Consider the following 25,840-nt stretch of genomic DNA (forward strand, 5'->3'; position numbering starts at 1 on the left):
AGCAAGGGTGTTCAGTGTATAAATCCAAAATAGTTCTGGTCTTAATAGTAGTGTCTCTATATCTCCTCCTCTACGAGGGCATTTAACCGCTTCTATACCGATGTATCTAAGAGTGCACACATTGTGTCTAGCCTTTGTAAAATGAGCAGCTACAGGACCAGATGGATCTTGGTTGCGAATGGCACTTCTATGTTCTGTGATTCTGGTTTTTACAACATGTCCCTCTCTCTTAATCAGATCAATGTCCAGTTTTTCAGTGTCCACAGTGATAGAAAATTTAAGATGTTCGTTACTGTGGTTCATGAGTTCATGGAATTCTTTCCGTTGTGTCTCTGTCCCCGTCCAAACAAAGAAAATATCCTCCAAATACCGTCTCCAGTGGGATATGTATTTAATGTAGGGATTGGTCTGCTGGTTAAAGACCACTTCTGCCTCAAAATGTCCAACGTAGAGGGAGGCGAAGCTAGGGGACATTTTTGATCCCATAGCCACCCCAGATAAAAGTCAGCACCATATAAAAAATAGTTAGAGGTCAACACACACTCAATCAGATCTAGAATGCATTGCGTGCTGGGACTAGTCTCTGTTCTTTTTTCCAGATAGTATTTCAAGGCATGAAGCCCTCCTTCAAAAGGGACATTAGTATACAATGATTCAATGTCCATTCTGACTAAAAATTGTTGTGTCTCGTTGAATGACAATGATTGGATACCTTCAATAAAATCCATAGAGTCCCGTGTGTACGATGGCAGAGCTGTCACCAGGGGCCTCATTTATCAAAGAGCGTGTAAATTCAGGTGTAAAAGAGGGCGTACGACGAAAACGAGGAAAAGGCGAAATGTTGCGTACGACGAGAATATTTACACGCTTTTCGGATCAATCAAACATGGCGTACACGCTGCTGCGCCGATTCCTCAACGAAAAATCCGACGGTGGCGTAGAAGAGAGCGGACGTGCACGCGCCCCGTGTTCCGCCCTCGCCACGCCCAAATCCAACCATATATGGTCAAAACCATGAGTGGCCAAACGTGGTTTCCCGGAAGGAACCGACATAATATAGCGTGGAGAAAAAAAGGCAAGACAATAACGTTTATGGAAAAACGCGGAAAGAAGAGAAACTTTTCGGAGACGGAGGTGCATGTGCTTGTTGGTGAGGTCCACGCGAGGAAATAAAATCATCTTCGGAAGGTAAGCTATTTGTACGAGCCTACATTTGTCTGATTGCTCCTACAGTTTAGGTAGCCTACTGTACGTTTCGTGCATCCTGTATTTGGCGTAGGCTACACGGACATGCTGTATTATGTGGCTGTGAGGAAAGCAAACATTCCACACATTCTGTGGTAGGCTATGATTGATTTAGGACCAAAAACAGGGAACGATAACACAGATGATCACTTCATAATGTTAGACCACATTAAACATTTTCCCCTCTGGGAAATTAAGACTCTCATCTAAATCACCCGGTAAATCACACTTAAGCATTTATTTGGCTGCCAACAGAAAAACATATCAATTGAATATGGCTACACAATGAAATGTTTAATGCATAATCAAGTTAACAGACAAACTCAAGAAAATGACTGAAATTGTTTCTCCAGACTCTGACGTGGGGTGGGACTCAGAGGAGGGGGAGTCTGCAGTGGTCCTTGACCTGACGGTCGTGCCCCCGCCGGTTGCAGCCTCCACCTCCAGCGCCACGACCTCCGGTGCCTCCACCTCCAGCGCGCCGGCCTCCACCTCCAGTGCCATCTCCAGCGCCTCCGTCTCCGTCTCCACCGCCCACGCCTCCACCTCCGGCTGCCAGCGTCCCTGCCTCAAGGGTCCCTGAGGGCTGGGCTTCCTCTCAGACGCTGTGCTGGAGGCTCATGACCCTAGAGGCCCAGAGGGACATGGCAGAAGGGATTGGGGCAGTTGTGGGGCAGTTGTGCAGCAGTTGGTGGAGGTCACCACACTACACCACCAGAGCCAACAGGACATCCTCACTGCACTTCATTCCCACACATGCTGTCACGGACCTCACACTGTCACTCACTACCACACTCACGGACCTCACACAGTCACTCACTACCACACTCACGGACCTCACACTGTCACTCACTACCACACTCAAGGACCTCACACAGTCACTCACTACCACACTCACGGACCTCACACAGTCACTCACTACCACACTCAAGGACCTCACACATTCACTCACAAACGCACTCACACACCTCACACAGTCACTCACTACCACACTCACGGACCTCACACAGTCACTCACAAACGCACTCACACACCTCACACAGTCACCCACCAACAGACAATAAAATGGTAACAATGTGAACCTTACTTTGTCTTCATAGCTGGCGCATGACCTCAGTGCGGGCCCTTTGGCCCCGCTGGTAACCCTCATGACGGGGAGGGGGCTGAGGGCTTGGGTCCTCATTTTGTGGTGGGGTCTTGACTGGTTCTCATTCTTATCAGCTTTGAATATATATCTTGGCAAACATAACACAGGATGATGTACAAGGAGGGGACAGATACCTAGTGAAAGTACTATTGGTTGCTAGTAAAAAGACAATAATGAGCGCTTGGTATTAGGTGGAACCCCCAACCAAGGAGCAGTGGCTGGGTGTTGTGGAAGGGATTTATGTTAGGGAGAAGTTCACGCATGCATTGAGGATGCAGGAAGGAAAGTTTGAAGGGAGATGGGAAAAACGGATGGATTATAGAAGGAAGTGTGATGATACCACTAATATTGAAATTGTAATATTTGATTAAGAGAAAAAAGCTGCATGGATGGAAGTACCCATAAGCTGTTATTGTAAGCTTTTATGTTTTATTGTATTGTCGTTGTATGGATGGAAAATGCTAATAAAGATTAAAGTAAATAAGACAAAGAATATGTATCTTGGCTATGCACACACCAACAAGCCAGCCGTCACGCGCAGCGCCTGCCTCCAGTCTAGCCCTACCCACGTGCGCCAGGATGAATGAGTCATGCGTGGAGCCAGGCCACCGTGCCACTACACTTGTGATGAGCATGTCGGCGTCACATATGATTTGGGTATTTATAGTGTGCACATTTTTGCGATTCACATAGACGTATTCATTCACTGATGGTGCCCTTATGTGGGTGCAGTCGCCATCGCCGTCACCTCTTTGGAGTTCTATCTCGGCCAGTAGGCCGAGTAGCGCCGGATTCATTTAGGCTCGCATTACGCACAGGAGGACTGTCATTTATATGCTTACCAAACAGCAAACAGGTCCACATGATCACATATTAATGACAATCTAATTGGTCAATTATTGCCGTTTGATGGAGTGCCTGCATTAGGTGTGTGACATATAGCGCGGAAAGGTTTGGGACAGCGCATAGGTACAGTTTGGGGAACAAATCCATATCGGACCATGAATGAGCCGGTTAGAGGACACGATCTTGCATTGAGATATATGTTTGTGCTGAATTGGGCTATTAGCCTACATGATTGTGCGTTCATGAACTGTCGCTCTTATTCTCTCCGTCAAACATAGTAATTCACCGACGCACCACCTGCGTCGCCAGTTCCCCCTGTGTTCAAAAAGGGTGTAGGAAACCGTGTAAATCGGTACGGCTACCTGAGAGGTGTCCTACAAAAGCGCGGAGAAAGGCGACTAAATTTTCGCCCTTTCGGCTTGATAGATCGCGCTGTGGGGGGAGGGGGGGGAAATGGCGTACGCCTGAAATCGCGGAAAAGACCGTGTAAAAGAAGGCGTACCTCAATGATAAATGAGGCCCCAGGGGCTGGAGAGAGTGATCCACAAATGCAGAGATCTTTTCTGTGATGGATCCAATAGCGGCCACTATAGGTCGTCCTGGGGGGGTCTCCTGAAATGATTTGTGGATTTTAGGTAAGGTGTAGAAAACTGGTGTAATGGGGCAGTCCACCTTCATCAAATCATATTCTGATTTGTTTATGTTGCCCTTTACCAACAGTAGGTTAAGTAGGTCGTGTGTGCGTATTTTTACTGTAAATATAGGACTGCAGTCCAATGTTTGGTGTGGCTATGTTTATCCAGTTGTCTGAGGAAGAGCGTTGTCGCTCGAAACGTCACTTATATTTTTTGTCCATAAATAATCTTAATGGGAGCTACAGTGTGCGGACTCTTACTTTCTTTCTTTGATACGTCTACTACAATGAGACATTATCTACATGTAGTCTACTACAATGAGACATTATCTACATGTAGTCTACGACAGTGAGACATTATCTACATGTAGTCTACTACAGTGAGACATTATCTACATGTAGTCTACTACAGTGAGACATTATCTACATGTAGTCTACTACAATGAGACATTATCTACATGTAGTCTACTACAGTGAGACATTATCTACATGTAGTCTACTACAGTGAGACATTATCTACATGTAGTCTACTACAATGAGACCTTATCTACATGTAGTCTACTACAGTGAGACATTATCTACATGTAGTCTACTACAATGAGACATTATCTACATGTAGTCTACTACAGTGAGACATTATCTACATGTAGTCTACTACAATGATACATTATCTACATGGTCTACTACAGTGAGACATTATCTAGTCTACATGTAGCCTACTAGAGTGAGACATTATCTACATGTAGCCTATTACAGTGAGACATTACATGTAGCCTACTAGTGAGACATTATCTGCGCTATACAAATAAAGTTTGATTTGCTTATCCGTCTCTGGTAATAAAAGGAACAGGGGACATGAGGAAAGCAGCTGAGGGAGGGTGCAGCAGGCAGGCACAGATAAACCCCTCCCCACCCTTCAGACCGCACAACCGAAGCGCTATTCAGACTCGCCTCACCAAACACGAGCTCCGCCACTGGCGCTCAGCATGCACTCTCATAAGAAGGAAGCGTTCATCTCAAATAAAAAGCAAGCAGCCGCTGAAATCGAAATAAACACGATGCGGTTGACAAAATATTACTTTCTGTCGTTCAACAAGGAGATACCCCCCCAGCTGAGAGCGAATTATTCATTTTGCTGCCCAAGACACGTCCAGACAAACTGAACAGGCCTAGTGTGTTTAGCTCCCAGAATGCACCAGCCCCCTGTCCTGTCCTACGCTGGTCCTACTCACCACACTAAGTTATATTATGTTATATATGTTTACAGTAGGCTATGGTGCAGCCATGCAGACCTATATTGTTTGAGGTTATCTTCAGACGAGCATCTCTTAAATTCATGCTATGTACAACCTTACGAATTGTAATGTCTTAGGAATATAATTAGCATGCTAGAAGGAATGTAATTAGCATGCTAGAAGTTAATAACTGAACAAGAATCTCTCAAATGACGGGAAAAAAATGAATCAACAAAGTAGGACTGAAGGCACCTTTACTTTAAATGGAAGATTGTAAACAGTTGCATACTGAATCAAAGCGATTGAACCACACTAATAATATCCAATAATTGACCATGTGGTTTTTAGACTCAATTTCAATAAAAATAACGATGTCAAGTTAAAAAAAGTTCTGTAAAGTGCCTGCCTATTAACTAACTTGGGGAATAGCTAAAAGTAACACAAACGTGATCAATGATAGGATAGCCTACATGCATCCAAAATCCAAACATTGACATAAAAACACATTTAAACAATATAAAACAACCAGGAGCAGCACGGCACAGTTCTAAACCCCTCCGGGAGCATACGACCAGCCCAATGTACACACGTGAGGACAGAATGCTTTCGAGCCGGTCAGTGGGGCCTGTTGGTTGTGTGTTAGCATGCAGCTAGCAGGCCCAGCGGGAGCCTCAGTCTGTGTATTCCGTGTACTTCTTGGCCGAGCCGTGCACCTTGCTGGCCGGGTACTTCAGCCTGTTCAGCGCCATCTTGCGGAGGGCGGCCTGGGGCAGGTCCACGCGGCACTTCTCGGCCAGCTCCACCAGGTAGATGAGGACGTCGCTGAGCTCGTGCGCCAGGTGCTCCCGCTCGGCCTCCGTCCAGCCGGGCAGCCCCTCGCCCACCTCCCCGCGCCACTGGAAGAGCTCGGCCACCTCGCCCACCTCCCCCACCAGGGCCAGAAGCAGGTTGCGGGGCTGGTGGAACTGGTTCCAGTCACGCTCGTCTGTGAACTCCGCCTGGGTGGCGTTCAGAAACACACAATTGACCATTAGCTGGGCAGGCGGCAAGAAGAGAACGATGGGTGAGCTAGGACACACACACGCGCTAGGACACACACACACACACACACACACACACGCACACACAACCCCACATGGACCAAACCTGGACACGTACCACCGTAACACAGAATAATGTAGGCCTGGCTATAAGCAAACATTTACACAAATTATACCAGCAGCTGCGCGGCTGTAATAAAATAAAACGCGCATTTTAGAAGATGTATGACCAAGCAGAGGTCCCCTCTTTAGACTGAACATGTATGACCAAGCAGAGGTCCCCTCTTTAGACTGCACATGTATGACCAAGCAGAGGTCCCCTCTTTAGACTGAACATGTATGACCAAGCAGAGGTCCCCTCTTTAGACTGAACATGTATGACCAAGCAGAGGTCCCCTCTTTAGACTGCCCCAAACATCTCACCTGCATCCGCCTGAGGTCCTCGATGGTGGGCTGGGGTGTGAAGGAGAACCTCTCTCCTCCATTCTGGGATGTGAAGGAGAACCTCTCTCCTCCATTCTGTTCATTCTGTTCATTCTGTTCATTCTGTTCAGGAGCGTCGCCATGTGGACCAGACGAGGACGTGAGCGACTCACTAGAAGAGGTCCCGTCTGTGTGTGACGGGACTGACACGTCGCCGTTCAAATTCAGCTCGTCGCCGTTCGTTGCCATTGCGTTTTGTGATATTTAGCTACACGAATACACACTTTTGAAGCTAACTCTTCTGTAAACAACCCAACTCGGTCAGCATGTGAGAAACTCCCGCCAGCAGCCGGCCGGAGATGTCGTAAAACAAATAACCCCGGATGTTTAGAGTGGGCGGTGTTTTCATTCTTGGGTTTCTGGGTAGTGTAGTCCCCCTGCGGTGTCTTTACCTTTGAAACCCTTCAGTTAAAACTACAATCCCAGACACCGTGACAAACATGGCCGCCTCCTTAGCAGGAACGAGTGCTCTTCTGTGTAATATCAATAAACACGTTGGAATATTCTATCCTCAAACTACAATGTATCATAATCCCAGTTGGTGTGTGATCAGGAGAATAGGCTCGTCTGTCTGCCGAGGCAAGAGTCAAGCACAGCCGAAAAGGAAGGGGTAAGACGACAGATCATGATGGTCATGACCGATATAGCCTAGCAGCTAACGCTGTGTGTGTGTGTGTGTGTGTGTGTGTGTGTGTGTATCGTGCATATTAGGAGCTGATGTCTGCCTGTCTGCACTCACCACACACTTGAGCTCCAGTCTCCAGTCTCTTGCGCCCCATTCAGATGGCTCTTCTCTGTGTGTGTGTGTGTGTGTGTGTGTGTGTGTGGGTGGGTGGGTGGGTGTGTGTGTATCGTGCATATTAGGAGCTGGTGTCTGCCTGTCTGCACTCAGCACACACTTGAGCTCCAGTCTCCAGTCTCTTGCGCCCCATTCAGATGGCTCTTCTCTCTGTGTGTGTGTGTGTGTGTGTGTGTGTGTGTGTGTGTGTGTGTGTGTGTGTGGGTGTGTGTGTGTGTGCAGCGCCCCACAGGAGCTGGTCGGCGTGGTGGGGCTGGAGATCCACGCTCAGATCCACTCAAACACTAAACTGTTCTCTGGTTCCAAAGTTGGGTTCTCCGCTCCGCCAAACTCCCTGGTGTCATTGTTCGACGCGTCCCTACCGGGGACCTTACCTGTAAGTTCACAGTTTCCTCCTCTCTCTCTGTAGATGTTGGACAGCTTTTTCATCAGTGTAAATGCACAGATGTGCAACATTTACATGTGAGTTTGACTTTTTACTAGGACCCTCTTTAAGCTCATGGCTACTCTTCCAAGAGAACAAAACATATCAGTACACATCAGTTCATACGTACACATTTCAATACACTCAATACATCAAAAACATCACATTAACACACACCAATACATCAAAAACATCACATTAACACACACCAATACACTCAATACATCAAAAACATCACATTAACACACACCAATACATCAAAAACATCACATTAACACACACCAATACACTCAATACATCTAAAACATAACATTAAAACAGCCGAACGTAGGATGTGGTATTTTTGTGATTTGGCGCCCCCTACAGGTTCACTTTTGCACAACCTTCGTAAAATTGTTCAGTACAGCTGCACGCCTGCATTTGTGAAACCAGTCCCCAAACACCCACATGAGACAACACAAAACAGTTGATAGCTGGAATAAAAGGGCCTTGTTAGTATATATATATATATATATATATATATATATATAGATATAATGTATGTGATAGTCACAACTAATGTCGGTCTATTGAGAGTCTCGTTGGCCCAACTTGCAACAGTACACACACACATGCATGCATCCATCTCCAAATGCGTAACTACAAATCATACAATGCTGCACTTCATGGCTCCTGACAATCCGTGTGGCCAACTAGTCATAACATGCTGCACAATGCTCCTGACAATCCTATTGTGTGGCTAGCCAACTAGTGCTGCAATAAGTTACCTAACAAATCTAACTCAATTCCACATACATACCACATACATACCACACACTCACACAGATCGCCAACTCTAAATCAACTGTTACACTAGCAAGCAAACGTCAGCCTAACACACGCGATATAGTCAGCATGCATCCTCAGACATTCAAGGCTAACACAGCCAGACGTCAAGCAATTCTAACAACGTAAGAGTCAGACTCATAGCCTTACATTACACTCCGTCAGCACGCTAACTCGCTAGCAATCAGTCTAAAAAGTGACTACACTACCAGATTGAAGTTTAGCTAGGGAACATGGTGCCCCAAGCTAACTAGATTACATGCATCCTCATACATTCACAGCTAGCACAGCCAAACATCAAGCGATTTCAACATAAGACATAGCTAGCTAGCCTATATTATGCTAGCTAACGATAGTACAGTACTTACAGTACAAGTTCAACAGTAAAGAGGCAGCTCTGCGTCAGTCTTGCAGCCTTTCAAGCTCCCGCCAGCGAGTAAAAGCCAGTTAGCTAGTTGGGCTTCTGGCTTGGTCTCTTTCTCTTTTTTGGGGGTCTGTCTCTTTCTGTGATGTTCCTCTGTGGTCTTTTCTCCTCCACCATGATGTGTATAATACTGTGATTTGAGAATTTCTACTATTATTTTAGTAATACTCCCTGTGTGTCCTCAGGTCCTGAACAGGCGATGTGTGGAGGCGGCGGTGATGACGGGCCTGGCCCTCAACTGCACCATCAACAGGAAGTCGCTCTTCGACAGGAAGCACTACTTCTACGCTGACCTTCCTGTGAGTCATAGTCACCCCTCACCCCTCAATCAGAGTGAACACTAGACTTCTGTCCTGAACACTAGACCTCTCTTCTGAACACTAGATCTCTGTCCTGAACTAGACCTCTCTTCTGAACACTAGACCTCTGTCCTGAACACTAGACTTCTGTCCTGAACACTAGACTTCTGTCCTGAACACTAGACTTCTGTCCTGAACACTAGACTTCTGTCCTGAACACTAGACCTCTGTCCTGAACACTAGACCTCTGTCCTGAACACTAGACCTCTGTCCTTAACACTAGACCTCTGTCCTGAACACTAGACCTCTCTTCTGAACACTAGACCTCTGTCCTGAACACTAGACCTCTGTCCTGAACACTAGACCTCTGTCCTGAACACTAGACGTCTGTCCTGAACACTAGACGTCTGTCCTGAACACTAGACCTCTGTCCTGAACACTAGACCTCTCTTCTGAACACTAGACCTCTGTCCTGAGCACTAGACCTCTCTTCTGAACACTAGACCTCTGTCCTGAACACTAGACCTCTGTCCTGAACACTAGATCTCTGTCCTGAACACTAGACCTCTCTTCTGAACACTAGACCTCTGTCCTGAATACTAGACCTCTCTTCTGAACACTAGACCTCTGTCCTGAACACTAGACCTCTGTCCTGAATACTAGACCTCTCTTCTGAACACTAGACGTCTGTCCTGAACACTAGATCTCTCTTCTGAACACTAGACCTCTGTCCTGAACACTAGACTTCCGTCCTGAACACTAGACCTCTGTCCTGAACACTAGACCTCTGTCCTGAACACTAGACTTCAGTCCTGAACACTAGACCTCTGTCCTGAACACTAGACCTCTGTCCTGAACACTAGACCTCTCTTCTGAACACTAGACCTCTGTCCTGAACACTAGACGTCTGTCCTGAACACTAGATCCCTGTCCTGAACACTAGACTTCCGTCCTGAACACTAGACGTCTGTCCTGAACACTAGACCTCTCTTCTGAACACTAGACCTCTGTCCTGAACACTAGACGTCAGTCCTGAAGCATCAACTAGATAGACTCATCTGTGGCCCGATCGGTAAAGAGTTGACAGATGAAGGTCAGATGTCCCAGATTCCACCTGGTCTCAGATGAGCTCCTCCTGTCAGGCTCCTCCCTTCCGTGGTCACTCTAAAGAAGGTTCCGGGACAGGAGCGAGGGTCTGTGTCTGTCTCCTCGGTAACCATTTGTCAAACAATAACTCCTCTCTCCAACGTAACTTTTCCATTTAACTCCAGAGTCCCTGAGCTATAATTGAATAGCGACGGGTTTCGCTGAAGCGGCAGAAACGCCTATCGCCACCGATGCAGTCGTCTGCTCCTGGAAGCCGTTAGCAGGCGCCGGCCACGTCGCGGGCGGCCAAGTGACGCCCCACTCAGTGGTGGTAATGGAGTGCCTGCATGGCGGGGTTCCTCCCCACCCCCCCCCGGTGTTCAGGAGCGTCCCAACGCCGCGCTGACTGACGTTCAGGCCTTGGCAGAGAGACAAAACTTCAGACGGAGAGACTCAGTGCAGCCATTTGCTTCGGCTCAATCCCCCCCAAAAAAGTTAATTTGCAAATTTTACAAGAAAAAAAGGTACCCTTAGGTTAAAGTTTCCCTGTATAGAGAAATTGCTTCATGTCACTTCTGATAAGTCTTTTGGAGGAAGGTTTGAATTCAACATTATTCCTTTATTTAGTTTAGTTTAGTTTATTTAGATCAGGACAGTGCATATTGATGAACGTGTACTAACATGTAAATATGCCAGATTGTGGCTCGGAGGCTAGTTTCCATCTGGAGTCCATTAGGCAGGTTGATGTTACAAAACAAATTACAAGAGGTACAGAAGCAGTTAAACATATATAAAACACAGACACAGTACAATATAAAGAACATAGAAAAATGGCATGCGGTTAGAAGTCACATTTTTGGTTGGCTCCAAGCCACACCTTTAGATGCCCCTTAACGATGGCAAGAGTGGGGCAATCCCTTCTGATTAAGGGGAGGCTGTTCCAGATGACAGTGTCTGCTGGTTTGCAACACAACCAGGGTAGCTGGTGAGGGACAGTTTAAACGGTCCCAGTTTGAGCGTCGTTAGAACCTGTTATCACCGTTTTTGTCCTGTGTTGCTACACAGGGTTTGCTGGTTTGATTCCCTCAGGCACTATAGATGAATGAGCTTAGTGTCGCTGCATGGGAATCTTTCTCTGGTGTTGAGTGAAACCAGATGAACCCATGTAAGGAATGAGACCCATGCCTAAATCATTACAATTGTTTTGAAATCGGTAGAACAATAATCCCTGAGTGGTCAGGGCCCATTCCCCAGATGAAGAGGTAATCCCGTTATCAGGAAGAGGCAGGCGTGTAATCCCGGGCACACGGGGGTTGTTTCCGTGTCCTGGTGAGACCCCGGAGGGAAGCTGAGCTCTCTCTCTCCCGGCGCCTCTCCACCGCTTACCTGGGGTCACGTCACCTCCTGTAGATCTCTCTCTGTGTAGACTCAGCCATGATGATGTCTGTGTAGATCTCTCTCTGTGTAGATCTCTCTCTGTGTAGATCTCTCTCTGTGTAGGCCTCTCTCTGTGTAGATCTCTCTCTGTGTAGGCCTCTCTCTGTGTAGATCTCTCTCTTTGTAGATCTCTCTCTGTGTAGGCCTCTCTCTGTAGATCTCTCTCTGTGTAGGCCTCTCTCTGTAGATCTCTCTGTGTAGATCTCTCTCTGTGTAGATCTCTCTGTGTAGTACACGCTGACTCAGCCATAATGATGTCTGTGTAGATCTCAGTGTTGGTCTCTCCACACAGAGCCTGGGGTCTCAGATATGCTGGTTGTCCCTGGTGTTACTGCTGGGTTGGCTGTGCTCTCAGTTCTGTTACTCAGAAAGGACATGGAATAAGAAGTAGTTTACAATGATCTGACATGACTGAATTAATCTCAGAGAGGAAAGAGTGTGTGCCTTGTTTGTGCCTCTCCCCTGAGAGAGAGAGACCGAGAGAGAGAGAGAGAGAGAGACAGAGAGAGAGAGAGAGACAGAGAGACAGAGAGACAGAGAGAGAGAGAGAGAGACAGAGAGAGATAGAGACAGAGAGACAGAGAGACAGAGAGAGAGAGCGAGACACAGAGAGAGAGAGAGAGAGAGAGCGAGACACAGAGAGAGAGAGAGAGAGAGAGCGAGACACAGAGAGAGAGAGAGAGAGCAGTAATGGTGATTTTCCCAAAAATCACACATTTTTCTGCCAGGCGTTCTGCAGGCTAATAAAGTGGCATCAGGGTCTAGAAATAAAGCCACAGGCGTTTATTAAATCACAGATATTCCTAGAGGGAGTTGAACACTATTAATGTTCCATGAATCCCACATTTCATTTTGTGGAATGTACCGTTACTCAATAACATGTATGTGCTTGCCGGCCCAGTGTGTGTTGTAAGAGTTGAAACGGCAGGTCCATATGAACAGTAGCTTTAGATACCTGTCCTTTCTATAGAACGCCCAGCACTAAGCTGAGAGAGACGCATGCTTACTCATACTGGATGGTAAAAACAATAGCTCACTAATCTGAGAGAGACGCATGCTTACTCATACTGGATGGTAAAAACAATTAGTTCACTAATCTGAGAGAGACGCATGCTTACTCATACTGGATGGTAAAAACAATAGCTCACTACCAGATGGTCTTGAAGTGACGTGGAAATGGAATCCCGGTAGAGTATTTAATGATTCCAGTGAGAGAGACTCAAGGGTGGGTGAGTCCTTTCTGTCCACCCGTTAAATGGCTTCTGAATCACAGAGGGTGATAGTGAGGGTGAGGGTGATAGTGTGAGGGTGAGGGTGAGGGTGATAGTGTCAGGGTGAGGGTGATAGTGTCAGGGTGAGGGTGATAGTGTCAAGGTGAGGGTGAGGGTGATAGTGTCAGGGTGAGGGTGAGGGTGATAGTGTCAGGGTGAGGGTGATAGTGTCAGGGTGAGGGTGAGGGTGATAGTGTCAGGGTGAGGGTGAGGGTGATAGTGTCAGGGTGAGGGTGAGGGGGATAGTGTCAGGGTGAGGGTGAGTGTGAGGGTGAGGGTGATAGTGTCAGGGTGAGGGTGATAGTGTCAGGGTGAGGGTGAGGGTGATAGTGTCAGGTCGAGGGTGATAGTGTGAGGGTGAGGGTGATAGTGTCAGGGTGAGGGTGAGGGTGATAGTGTCAGGGTGAGGGTGATAGTGTCAGGGTGAGGGTGATAGTGTCAGGGTGAGGGTGATAGTGTCAGGGTGAGGGTGAGGGTGATAGTGTGAGGGTGAGGGTGATAGTGTCAGGGTGAGGGTGAGGGTGAGGTTGAGGGTGAGGGTGATAGTGTCAGGGTGAGGGTGAGGGTGATAGTGTCAGGGTGAGGGTGATAGTGTCAGGGTGAGGGTGAGGGTGATAGTGTCAGGGTGAGGGTGAGGGTGATAGTGTCAGGGTGAGGGTGATAGTGTCAGGGTGAGGGTGAGGGTGATAGTGTCAGGGTGAGGGTGATAGTGTCAGGGTGAGGGTGATAGTGTCAGGGTGAGGGTGAGGGTGATAGTGTCAGGGTGAGGGTGAGGGTGAGGGTGATAGTGTCAGGGTGAGGGTGAGGGTGATAGTGTCAGGGTGAGGGTGATAGTGTCAGGGTGAGGGTGAGGGTGATAGTGTCAGGGTGAGGGTGAGGGTGATAGTGTCAGGGTGAGGGTGAGGGTGATAGTGTCAGGGTGAGGGTGAGGGTGAGGGTGATAGTGTCAGGGTGAGGGTGATAGTGTCAGGGTGAGGGTGAGGGTGATAGTGTCAGGGTGAGGGTGAGGGTGAGGGTGATAGTGTCAGGGTGAGGGTGAGGGTGATAGTGTCAGGGTGAGGGTGATAGTGTCAGGGTGAGGGTGAGGGTGATAGTGTCAGGGTGAGGGTGATAGTGTCAGGGTGAGGGTGAGGGTGATAGTGTCAGGGTGAGGGTGAGGGTGAGGGTGATAGTGTCAGGGTGAGGGTGATAGTGTCAGGGTGAGGGTGAGGGTGATAGTGTCAGGGTGAGGGTGATAGTGTCAGGGTGAGTGTGAGGGTGATAGTGTCAGGGTGAGTGTGAGGGTGATAGTGAGAGGGTGAGGGTGAGGGAGTGGCGGGGGAACTGAATGTGCAGAGCGCTCTTAGGGCTCAACGCCTCCCCGTCCGTCGGGGTGACGGAGGGCTGAGAACTACAGGCGCATCCCAAAATCACAATACTGGGAAAAAGTCCAGGATTCTCCTTCATTTAATTCAAACAGTGAAACTTTCATGTGTTCCAGATCCATAACACAAAGTGTAATATTTCAAGCCTTCTTTGTTTTAATCTTTATGATTGTACAGTATGTTCAGTGTTCATTTATACACTCAATACTTGGTCGGGGCTCCTTTTGCACAAATTACTGCATCAACGTGGAGCAACATGGAGGCAATCAGCCTTGAAATATTTCACTACATGAGTAATAAATCTATAATATAAGAACGTTTCACTTTTTGAATTAAATTCCGGAAAATAATGAGCTTTCCACAATATTCTAATTTAGTGAGATGCACATGTGAGTCATGTGACAGCAGACTTGTTGAGTGTGGGACTAGTGGGGTTCGGGGGTGCCTGCACCCCCCAGCCACCGTCTCTCACCCCCCCCCCCCTCATTATACTGTCATCAACACATGACTGATTATGTCACCCTGATGCAAACGACGGCCACTCTCTATCTAGCTTAAGGCATGCATATGCTAAACACGGTTCCTTATGCTAATTAGGCACATTTGCTTTGACAATGACAAAGCTGTGTGAGCGCTGAGTGTGGAGAAAGCAGGGTTCAGAAAGGGCTCAACCCGTTGGGGAGAGGAACGGAATATCCCCCACGCTCAATTATGTTTGCTTTGTTGGTCTGTGATTGATTTGTTGATCAGGTACAATACACAGATGGAAATGGATAATTTCTTTTTTTCTGCCTTTTTTTTTTTTTTTCATATTTCTTTCCATCTCCATCTCCCTGGCAACGGCAATAAGTATGATTAATGTTTAGACTCTTCTGCCGAGGTTACCGCAGCAATGGAGGAAAGCGCTACTCCACTTGGAGCAGTGTGTGTGTGCCTTGTGAACAGAGAAACAAATCTAATATTTACCCACTTCCTCTTGAACTATGACCTCTGAAACAAATGACAATATTCCAGCTGAGTAATCATGCTGTTGTTGTTGTGACCCTGTGTACCCAAGAAAAGCTAATTGATGCTCCTTGCCTCATTTTTAATGCGTGTGGATGTTTCTGATTTGGTCTTTGTTGAAGTTCATGTTAATGTGGAAAGTGCGTGTAAAACAGCTTGTTAGCAGTGAATTACAATGGTTTATTCATCAATGGTTTATTAATCAATGGTTTATTCATCAATGGTTTATTCATCAATTCTATACAGCATAGGTTTCTGTGTCCATCCTTTATTTCAGTAGCGTACGGCGGCTATCTTCATGCACTTAGCAAAGATGATGGAAATGTCTGACCAAACCTGGAATGGCTACAGTAGTCTGTTATTCTACAGACACACTGCTGGTCTGCATGAGGCAGCAGAATGCAAGACTGACCACCTGGTAGACTGGTAGTTACTGACCACCTGGTAGACTGGTAGTTACTGACCACCTGGTAGACTGGTAGTTAGACTGATCACCTGGTAGACTAGTAGTTAGACTGACCACCTGGTAGACTGGTAGGTAGACTGATCACCTGGTAGACTGGTAGGTAGACTGACCAACTGATAGACTGGTAGTTAGACTGAACACCTGGTAGACTGGTAGTTACTGATCACCTGGTAGACTGGTAGTTAGACTGATCACCTGGTAGACTGGTAGGTAGACTGATCACCTGGTAGACTGGTAGTTAGACTGAACACCTGGTAAACTGGTAGTTAGACTGAACACCTGGTAAACTGGTAGTTAGACTGACCACCTGGTAGACTGGTAGTTACTGATCACCTGGTAGACTGGTAGTTAGACTGACCACCTGGTAGACTGGTAGTTAGACTGATCACCTGGTAGACTGGTAGTTAGACTGAACACCTGGTAAACTGGTAGTTAGACTGACCACCTGGTAGACTGGTAGTTACTGATCACCTGGTAGACTGGTAGTTAGACTGACCACCTGGTAGACTGGTAGTTAGACTGATCACCTGGTAGACTGGTAGTTACTGATCACCTGGTAGACTGGTAGTTACTGATCACCTGGTAGACTGGTAGTTAGACTGATCACCTGGTAGACTGGTAGTTACTGATCACCTGGTAGACTGGTAGTTAGACTGATCACCTGGTAGGCTGGTAGTTAGACTGACCACCTGGTAGACTGGTAGTTACTGACCACCTGGTAGACTGGTAGTTAGACTGATCACCTGGTAGACTGGTAGTTAGACTGATCACCTGGTAGACTGGTAGTTAGACTGACCACCTGGTAGACTGGTAGTTACTGACCACCTGGTAGACTGGTAGTTACTGATCACCTGGTAGACTGGTAGTTAGACTGATCACCTGGTAGACTGGTAGTTAGACTGACCACCTGGTAGACTGGTAGTTACTGACCACCTGGTAGACTGGTAGTTAGACTGATCACCTGGTAGACTGGTAGTTAGACTGATCACCTGGTAGACTGGTAGTTAGACTGATCACCTGGTAGACTGGTAGTTAGACTGATCACCTGGTAGACTGGTAGTTACTGACCACCTGGTAGACTGGTAGTTAGACTGACCACCTGGTAGACTGGTAGTTAGACTGACCACCTGGTAGACTGGTAGTTACTGATCACCTGGTAGACTGGTAGTTAGACTGATCACCTGGTAGACTGGTAGTTACTGATCACCTGGTAGACTGGTAGTTACTGACCACCTGGTAGACTGGTAGTTAGACTGATCACCTGGTAGACTGGTAGGTAGACTGATCACCTGGTAGACTGGTAGTTAGACTGATCACCTGGTAGACTGGTAGTTAGACTGACCACCTGGTAGACTGGTAGTTACTGATCACCTGGTAGACTGGTAGGTAGACTGACCACCTGGTAGACTGGTAGTTAGACTGATCACCTGGTAGACTGGTAGGTAGACTGACCACCTGGTAGACTGGTAGTTACTGACCACCTGGTAGACTGGTAGTTAGACTGATCACCTGGTAGACTGGTAGTTACTGATCACCTGGTAGACTGGTAGTTAGACTGATCACCTGGTAGACTGGTAGTTACTGACCACCTGGTAGACTGGTAGTTACTGATCACCTGGTAGACTGGTAGTTACTGACCACCTGGTAGACTGGTAGGTAGACTGATCACCTGGTAGACTGGAAGTTACTGATCACCTGGTAGACTGGTAGTTAGACTGATCACCTGGTAGACTGGTAGTTACTGATCACCTGGTAGACTGGTAGTTAGACTGATCACCTGGTAGACTGGTAGTTAGACTGATCACCTGGTAGACTAGTAGTTACTGACCACCTGGTAGACTGGTAGTTAGACTGACCACCTGGTAGACTGGTAGTTAGACTGATCACCTGGTAGACTGGTAGTTACTGACCACCTGGTAGACTGGTAGGTAGACTGATCACCTGGTAGACTGGTAGTTACTGTCCACCTGGTAGACTGGTAGTTAGACTGACCACCTGGTAGTTACTGACCACCTGGTAGACTGGTAGTTACTGACCACCTGGTAGACTGGTAGTTACTGACCACCTGGTAGACTGGTAGTTAGACTGATCACCTGGTAGACTGGTAGTTAGACTGACCACCTGGTAGACTGGTAGTTAGACTGACCACCTGGTAGACTGGTAGTTACTGACCACCTGGTAGACTGGTAGGTAGACTGATCACCTGGTAGGTAGACTGATCACCCGGTAGGCTGGTAGTTACTGACCACCTGGTAGACTGGTAGTTAGACTGATCACCTGGTAGGTAGACTGATCACCCGGTAGGCTGGTAGTTACTGACCACCTGGTAGACTGGTAGTTACTGACCACCTGGTAGACTGGTAGTTACTGATCACCTGGTAGACTGGTAGTTAGCTCAAACTACATGTAGACTGAAGGAAATGTCTCCACTCATGAGAGAAGTTTGATCATTATTTTGACCTGTAGGCCTATAGTCTATAGACACAGAATTGTAGACGATGCCATAATGGCTTGGCGGTCTATAATTAATCCCCAACAAGCCTCGTTGTGATTTAGTTGTGATTATGACCGCTTGACTTTACAGTGGGCTAGTTTTCAAAATGTGTCCTCAACAGTTTGTTAGCCTACACTGCAGAGCGGAGGTAAACGCAAAACCTTTAGAAGACGTAGCCTACCTCTGTTATAGGGTTTGCAGATAGACACTGGATAGAGGGGTGTGGTGTCTAGAGGTCAGCCACGCCCCTTTGCTTGCCCTCCCCAGGCGGGGTACCAGATCACCCAGCAGAGGCGCCCCGTGGCGGTGGACGGCCTGCTGACCTACAGCTTCCTGGGGGGCCGGCGGAGGAGCCAGGTGGTCACCAGGACCGTGAGGGTCAAACAGCTGCAGCTGGAGCAGGACAGCGGCAAGAGCCTGCACGACGACGCCCGGGGCCACACGCTCATAGACCTCAACAGAGCAGGTACCACACACACAGACACACCCTCAACAGAGCAGGAACCACACACACAGACAGGCCCTCAATAGAGCAGGAACCACACAGACACACCCTCAACAGAGCAGGAACCACACAGACAGACCCTCAACAGAGCAGGAACCACACACACAGACACACCCTCAATAGAGCAGGAACCACACAGACAGAACCTCAATAGAGCAGGAACCACACAGACAGACCCTCAACAGAGCAGGAACCACACAGACAGGCCCTCAATAGAGCAGGAACCACAAAGACAGAACCTCAATAGAGCAGGAACCACACAGACAGGCCCTCAATAGAGCAGGAACCACAAAGACAGAACCTCAATAGAGCAGGTACCACACAGACAGAACCTCAACAGAGCAAGAACCACACAGACAACCTCAACAGAGCAGGAACCACACAGACAGACCCTCAACAGAGCAGGAACCACACAGACAGAACCTCAATAGAGCAGGAACCACACAGATAGACAGAACCTCAACAGAGCAGGAACCACACAGACAGACAGAACCTAAACAGAGCAGGAACCACACAGACAGACAGAACCTAAACAGAGCAGGAACCACACAGACAGGCCCTCAATAGAGCAGGAACCACACAGACAGACCCCCAATAGAGCAGGAACCACACAGACAGAACCTCAACAGAGCAGGAACCACACAGACAGAACATCAACAGAACAGGAACCACACAGACAGACATAACCTCAACAGAGCAGGAACCACACAGACAGAACCTCAACAGAACAGGAACCACACAGACAGACATAACCTCAACAGAGCAGGAACCACACAGACAGGCCCTCAACAGAACAGGAACCACAAAGACAGAACCTCAATAGAGCAGGTACCACACAGACAGAACCTCAACAGAGCAAGAACCACACAGACAACCTCAACAGAGCAGGAGCCACACAGACAGACTCTCAATAGAGCAGGAACCACACAGACATACCCTCAATAGAGCAGGAACCACACAGACAGACTCTCAATAGAGCAGGAACCACACAGACTGACCCTCAACAGGGCAGGAACCACACAGACATACCCTCAATAGAGCAGGAACCACACAGACAGACTCTCAATAGAGCAGGAACCACACAGACAGACCCTCAACAGAGCAGGAACCACACAGACAGAACCTCAACAGAGCAGGAACCACACAGACAGACCCTCAATAGAGCAGGAACCACACAGACAGACCCTCAATAGAGCAGGAACCACACAGACAGACTCTCAATAGAGCAGGAACCACACAGACAGACTCTCAATAGAGCAGGAACCACACAGACTGACCCTCAATAGAGCAGGAACCACACAGACAGACTCTCAATAGAGCAGGAACCACACAGATAGACCCTCAATAGAGCAGGAACCACACAGACAACCTCAACAGAGCAGGAACCACACAGACAGAACCTCAAAAGAGCAGGAACCACACAGACAGACCCTCAATAGAGCAGGAACCACACAGACAGACCCTCAATAGAGCAGGAACCACACAGATAGACCCTCAATAGAGCAGGAACCACACAGACAGGCCCTCAATAGAGCAGGAACCACAAAGACAGAACCTCAATAGAGCAGGTACCACACAGACAGAACCTCAATACAGCAGGAACCACACAGACAGAACCTCAACAGAGCAGGAACCACACAGACAGACCCTCAATAGAGCAGGAACCACACAGACAGACCCTCAATAGAGCAGGAACCACACAGATAGACCCTCAATAGAGCAGGAACCACACAGACAGGCCCTCAATAGAGCAGGAACCACAAAGACAGAACCTCAATAGAGCAGGTACCACACAGACATAACCTCAACAGAGCAGGAACCACACAGACAACCTCAACAGAGCAGGAACCACACAGACAGACTCTCAATAGAGCAGGAACCACGCAACTGCTGCTGGTCAAATACAGCACTTGATTTCCCTCTGAACAGGACAGTCTGAAGGTGAAAACTGAAGCAGATCAAACCTGTACCTAACGGGAGTAGTAAAGGGAAAATCATATGTAACCCTGTTTTAAGGTTACTTATGATCATATACAATGGTTCAGATGGTCATACAATGGATGTGGGTGGGCACCGTGAAAAATCATTCAAAAACATGTTAAACTCTCAATTTCAAAGACAAGAAGCTCACCGAGGGGGTAATTGGTGTCCGTTGGTGTTCTGACATCAAATTCGCCGCAAATTATGAATCCTGTAGGGTTTTATTGATCATTTGATGAAATCCATTGACTTGTATTGAAACGACCGTTGTAGATATGTAGATCAATCCGCAGAGGGGATTCAGGAAGCAGAACTACTTACGGTAGCTATTGTTATTGTTTATGTTGCTAGGCTACATAGTTTGCGGAAGTTTACACACGTATGTGCTGCGACTAAATAGTTCTATGATAAATATTTAAAAAAGCCTTTCCAGATTAACTAGAAATTTACTTTATGGCGAATTATATGTCAGAACGCCAACTAACACCTCAGTGAGTTTCCTGTCTTTGAAATCGAGAGTTTCTGTGGTTCTGTGGTTCCTGTTCTGTTGAGGTTCTGTCCGTGTGGTTCCTGCTCTGTTGAGGGTCTGTCCGTGTGGTTCCTGCTCTGTTGAGGGTCTGTCCGTGTGGTTCCTGCTCTGTTGAGGTGATTTTTCACGGTGCCCACAAACATACATTGTATGACCAAAACGGTGGTAGAGCATTCATCAACTTTCTCAAAAATGCTAACTTTGTCAACGTTTTGATCTGAACCATTGTATATGATCTTAAGTAACCTTAAAACAGGGCTAAACATGATTTTTCCCTTTACTACTCCTTTAAATATAGTCAAACTGGGCCACAGATGAACTGTCAAGAACAGATACGTCATTGATATGTGTATATATATTATTATTTATAATAATAGTATTCTGACCCGTGTGTGTGTGTGTGTGTGCGTGTGTGTGTGCGTGTGCGTGTGCGTGTGCGTGTGCGTGTCCCAGGCGTGGCTCTGATGGAGGTGGTGATGGAACCAGACATGAGCTGTGGGGAGGAGGCGGCCGCCGCCGTCAGGGAGCTGCAGCTCATTCTACACACCCTGGACACCTGCCAGGGAAACATGGCTGGTACACACACACACGCACACACACACACACGCACAGACACGCACACACACACACACACACACACACCCTGGACACCTGCCAGGGAAACATGGCTGGTACACACACACACACACACACACACACGCACACACACGCACACACACACCCTGGACACCTGCCAGGGAAACATGGCTGGTACACACACACACACACGCACACACACACACACACACACACACACACACACACACACACACCCTGGACACCTGCCAGGGAAACATGGCTGGTACACACACACACACACACACACACACACCCTGGACACCTGCCAGGGAAACATGGCTGGTACACACACACACACACACACACACCCTGGACACCTGCCAGGGAAACATGGCTGGTACACACACACACACACACACACACACACACACACACACACACACACCCTGGACACCTGCCAGGGAAACATGGCTGGTACACACACACACACACACACACACACACACACACCCACACACACACACACACACACACACACACACACACACCTGCCAGGGAAACATGGCTGGTTCACACACACACACACACACACACACACACACACACACACACACACACACACCTGCCAGGGAAACATGGCTGGTACACACACACACACACACACACACACACACACACACACACCCTGGACACCTGCCAAGGAAACATGGCTGGTACACACACACACACACACACACACACACACCCTGGACACCTGCCAGGGAAACATGGCTGGTACACACACACACACACACACACACGCACACACGCACACACACACACGCACTACTGTGCAAAAGGTTTTAGACAGGAGTGGAAAATGCTGTTAAGTAAAAATGCTTCCAAAAATATAAGTGGTCACACTTTACAATAAGGGTCAGAAAAAACATTTGTTAACTGTTAACTAATGCTTATTTAGGGTTAGGTTAGGTTACTAATGTTAATTAATACCTTAGTTAATGTTAGGGTTAGGTGAGTTAACCTTAGTTAACATATATAACATTAGTAAATGGTTAATAGAGACATTAGTTAACTGTTACTTAATGCTTAATAATGCATTAACTAATGCTTATTAATGTACCCTTATTTTAAAGTGTTACCATATAAGTGTTAATAGTTTATTTTTTATCAGTTAACAAAATGCAAAGTGAATGAACAAGAGAAATCTAAATCAAATCAATATTTGGTGTGGCCGGCGTTTGCCTTCAAAAACAGCATCAACTCTTCCAGGTCCACTTGCAGACAGTGTTAGAAGGAACTCAGCAGGGAGGTTATTCCAAACATCTTGGAGAACTAACCACAGATCTTCTGAGGATGTAGGCTGCCTCAAATCTTTCCTTCTCTTCATGTAATCCCAGACTCCTTGTTCTTCTTAACGCCTAACCACAGATCTTCTGAGGATGTAGGCTGCCTCAAATCTTTCCTTCTCTTCATGTAATCCCAGACTCCTTGTTCTTCTTAACGCTGAAGATTGTTGACATTGGTTGTATGTTTGGGGCCATTGTCCAGCTGCAGAAATAATAATCTTGACCAAATCCTCAACTCCATTCGCAGACATGCAGCCCCAAACTTGCAAGGAACCTCCATCATGCCTCACTGTTGCCTGCAGAAACTCATCACTGTAGCGCTCTCCAGCCCTTCGGCCAACAAACTGCCTTCTGCTACAGACAGATATTTCAGACTTTGACTCATCAGTCCAGATCACCTGCTGCCCTTTTTCCTTCCTGTGTTTTTGTGCATAGTTGCGTTGCTTGGTCTTCTTTCCACATCAGAGGTTTGGCTTTTTGGCTGTAATTCTTCCTGAAGACCACTTCTGGCCAGACCTCTCCATCCAGTAGATGGGTGTACCTGGTGCCCACTGGTTCCATCCAGTAGATGGGTGTACCTGGTGCCCACTGGTTCCATCCAGTAGATGGGTGTACCTGGTGCTCACTGGTTTCATCCAGTAGATGGGTGTACCTGGTGCCCACTGGTTTCATCCAGTAGATGGGTGTACCTGGTGCCCACTGGTTTCATCCAGTAGATGGGTGTACCTGGTGCCCACTGGTTTCATCCAGTAGATGGGTGTACCTGGTGCTCACTGGTTTCATCCAGTAGATGGGTGTACCTGGTGCTCACTGGTTTCTGCCAGCTCTGAACTGATGGCTGCTGGACATCTTCCGACTTCAAAGGGAAGTAAGCATGATGCGTCTCTCACCCGCTGTGTTCAGTTTCCTTGGCCGACCACGGCGTCGACGGTCCTCAACGTCACCTGTTTCTTTGTGCTTCTTCAAAAGAGCTTGAACACCACATCTTGAAACCCCAGTCTGCTTTGAAGTCTTTGCCTGGGAGAGACCTTGCTGATGCAGTATCACTACCTTGTGTCTTGTTGCTGTGCTCAGTCTTGCCATGGTGTTTGACCTGTGACATGGAATGACTCTTCCACAACCTCACCTTGTTGACACCCAGTTTGGCTGTCCCTCCTTAAGCCTCCTACACAGCTGTTCCTGTTTCAGTTAATGACCGTATTTCAACCGACATGAAATTGATCATCATCAGCACCTGTTTGGTATAATTGGTTAATCATACACCTCACTAGAATCCTACACAATCCCTGACTTTGTGCAAGTGTATAAGAATTGAAGCTGGTTTGAAGGCATAGGGTAGTCACACCAAATATTGATGATTTTGATTTTTCTTCTCTCTCAATTTGCATTTTGTAAATTGTTAAAAAATAAAGAATTACAATTTATATTTTTGAAAGCATTCTTACTTTACAGTATTTCTTCACACCTGCCTAAAACATTTGCACAGTACTGTACACACACAGGCGCACACACATACATACCTACACCCACACACACACATACAAACACAGTCAGACATGCACACACACACACACACACACACACAACACTCTTCACACTGTTAAGAGATGTAACAAATATACACAACCACACAGTTGACAGTACACACACTGTGAATGGTCGTTCTGTGTTCCGTGCGTGCTCAGTGTGTGTGTTCCTCCTCCAGAGGGTCATCTGAGGGTGGATGTGTGTGTGTGTGTGTGTGTGTGTGTGTGTGTGTGTGTGTCTCCTCTAGAGGGTGATCTGAGGGTGGATGTGTGTGTGTGTGTGTGTGTGTGTGTGTGAGTCTCCTCTAGAGGGTCATCTGAGGGTGGATGTGTGTGTGTGTGTGTGTGCGTCTCCTCCAGAGGGTCATCTGAGTGTGGATGTGTGTGTGTGTGTGTGTGTGTGTGTGTGTGTGTGTGTGTGTGTGTGTGTGTGTGTGCGTCTCCTCTAGAGGGTGATCTGAGGGTGGATGTGTGTGTGTGTGTGTGTGTGTGTGTGTGTGTGTGTCTCCTCCAGAGGGTCAGCTCAGGGTGGATGCTAACGTGTCGGTGCACCGGCCCGGTGAGGAGCTTGGCGTCCGGACAGAGGTGAAGAACATCAACAGCGCCCGCTACCTGGCCAGGGCCATCGGTGAGCCTGGCTCTGGAACCTTCTCTGAGTGTGTGTGTGTGAGGGTGTGTTTGTGTGTGAGGGTGTGTGTGTGTGTGTATGTGTGTGTGTGTGTGTGCGTGCGTGTGTGTGCGTGTTTGTGTGCGTGTGTGTGTGTGTTCATGGTATTGATTTAGCCCGGAAGCCAGACGCAAAAAGATTAATAGTTTTTGCGATACAGTCTGGACTTCTAGCTGGCCAAAACGTTTTTTTCTGAAATTGCAAA

General features: G+C 47.5%; 2 protein-coding genes across 4 annotated transcripts in view; one reads left to right on the forward strand and one right to left on the reverse strand.

Moving 5' to 3' along the window:
- Window positions 1-5,493: 5,493 nt before the first annotated feature.
- dctpp1 (dCTP pyrophosphatase 1) lies at window positions 5,494-6,819 on the reverse strand (the record flags this gene model as incomplete). The annotated part of the gene is made up of 2 exons (XM_084454713.1): window positions 5,494-6,105; window positions 6,571-6,819. 2 exons carry the CDS (start codon window positions 6,817-6,819, stop codon window positions 5,779-5,781), a joined length of 576 nt encoding a protein of 191 aa, XP_084310839.1. The 3' UTR covers window positions 5,494-5,778.
- A 251-nt stretch (window positions 6,820-7,070) lies between these two features.
- The window catches only part of gatb (glutamyl-tRNA(Gln) amidotransferase, subunit B), a gene marked incomplete at its 5' end in the record, with an annotated part of 68,656 nt that continues 49,886 nt past the window's right edge, over window positions 7,071-25,840 (forward strand). For all 3 annotated transcript variants that reach the window (XM_084454226.1, XM_084454228.1, XM_084454227.1), the window contains 6 exons: window positions 7,071-7,240; window positions 7,652-7,805; window positions 9,288-9,401; window positions 18,792-18,990; window positions 21,992-22,114; window positions 25,483-25,596. In XM_084454226.1, coding sequence (XP_084310352.1) covers window positions 7,071-7,240; window positions 7,652-7,805; window positions 9,288-9,401; window positions 18,792-18,990; window positions 21,992-22,114; window positions 25,483-25,596 — 874 coding nt within the window. The remainder of the gene's footprint in view (window positions 7,241-7,651; window positions 7,806-9,287; window positions 9,402-18,791; window positions 18,991-21,991; window positions 22,115-25,482; window positions 25,597-25,840) is intronic.

Source organism: Borostomias antarcticus (assembly GCF_949987555.1).
Source record: "Borostomias antarcticus genome assembly, chromosome: 20".
In the NCBI taxonomy this organism is placed as follows: Eukaryota; Metazoa; Chordata; class Actinopteri; order Stomiiformes; family Stomiidae; genus Borostomias; species Borostomias antarcticus.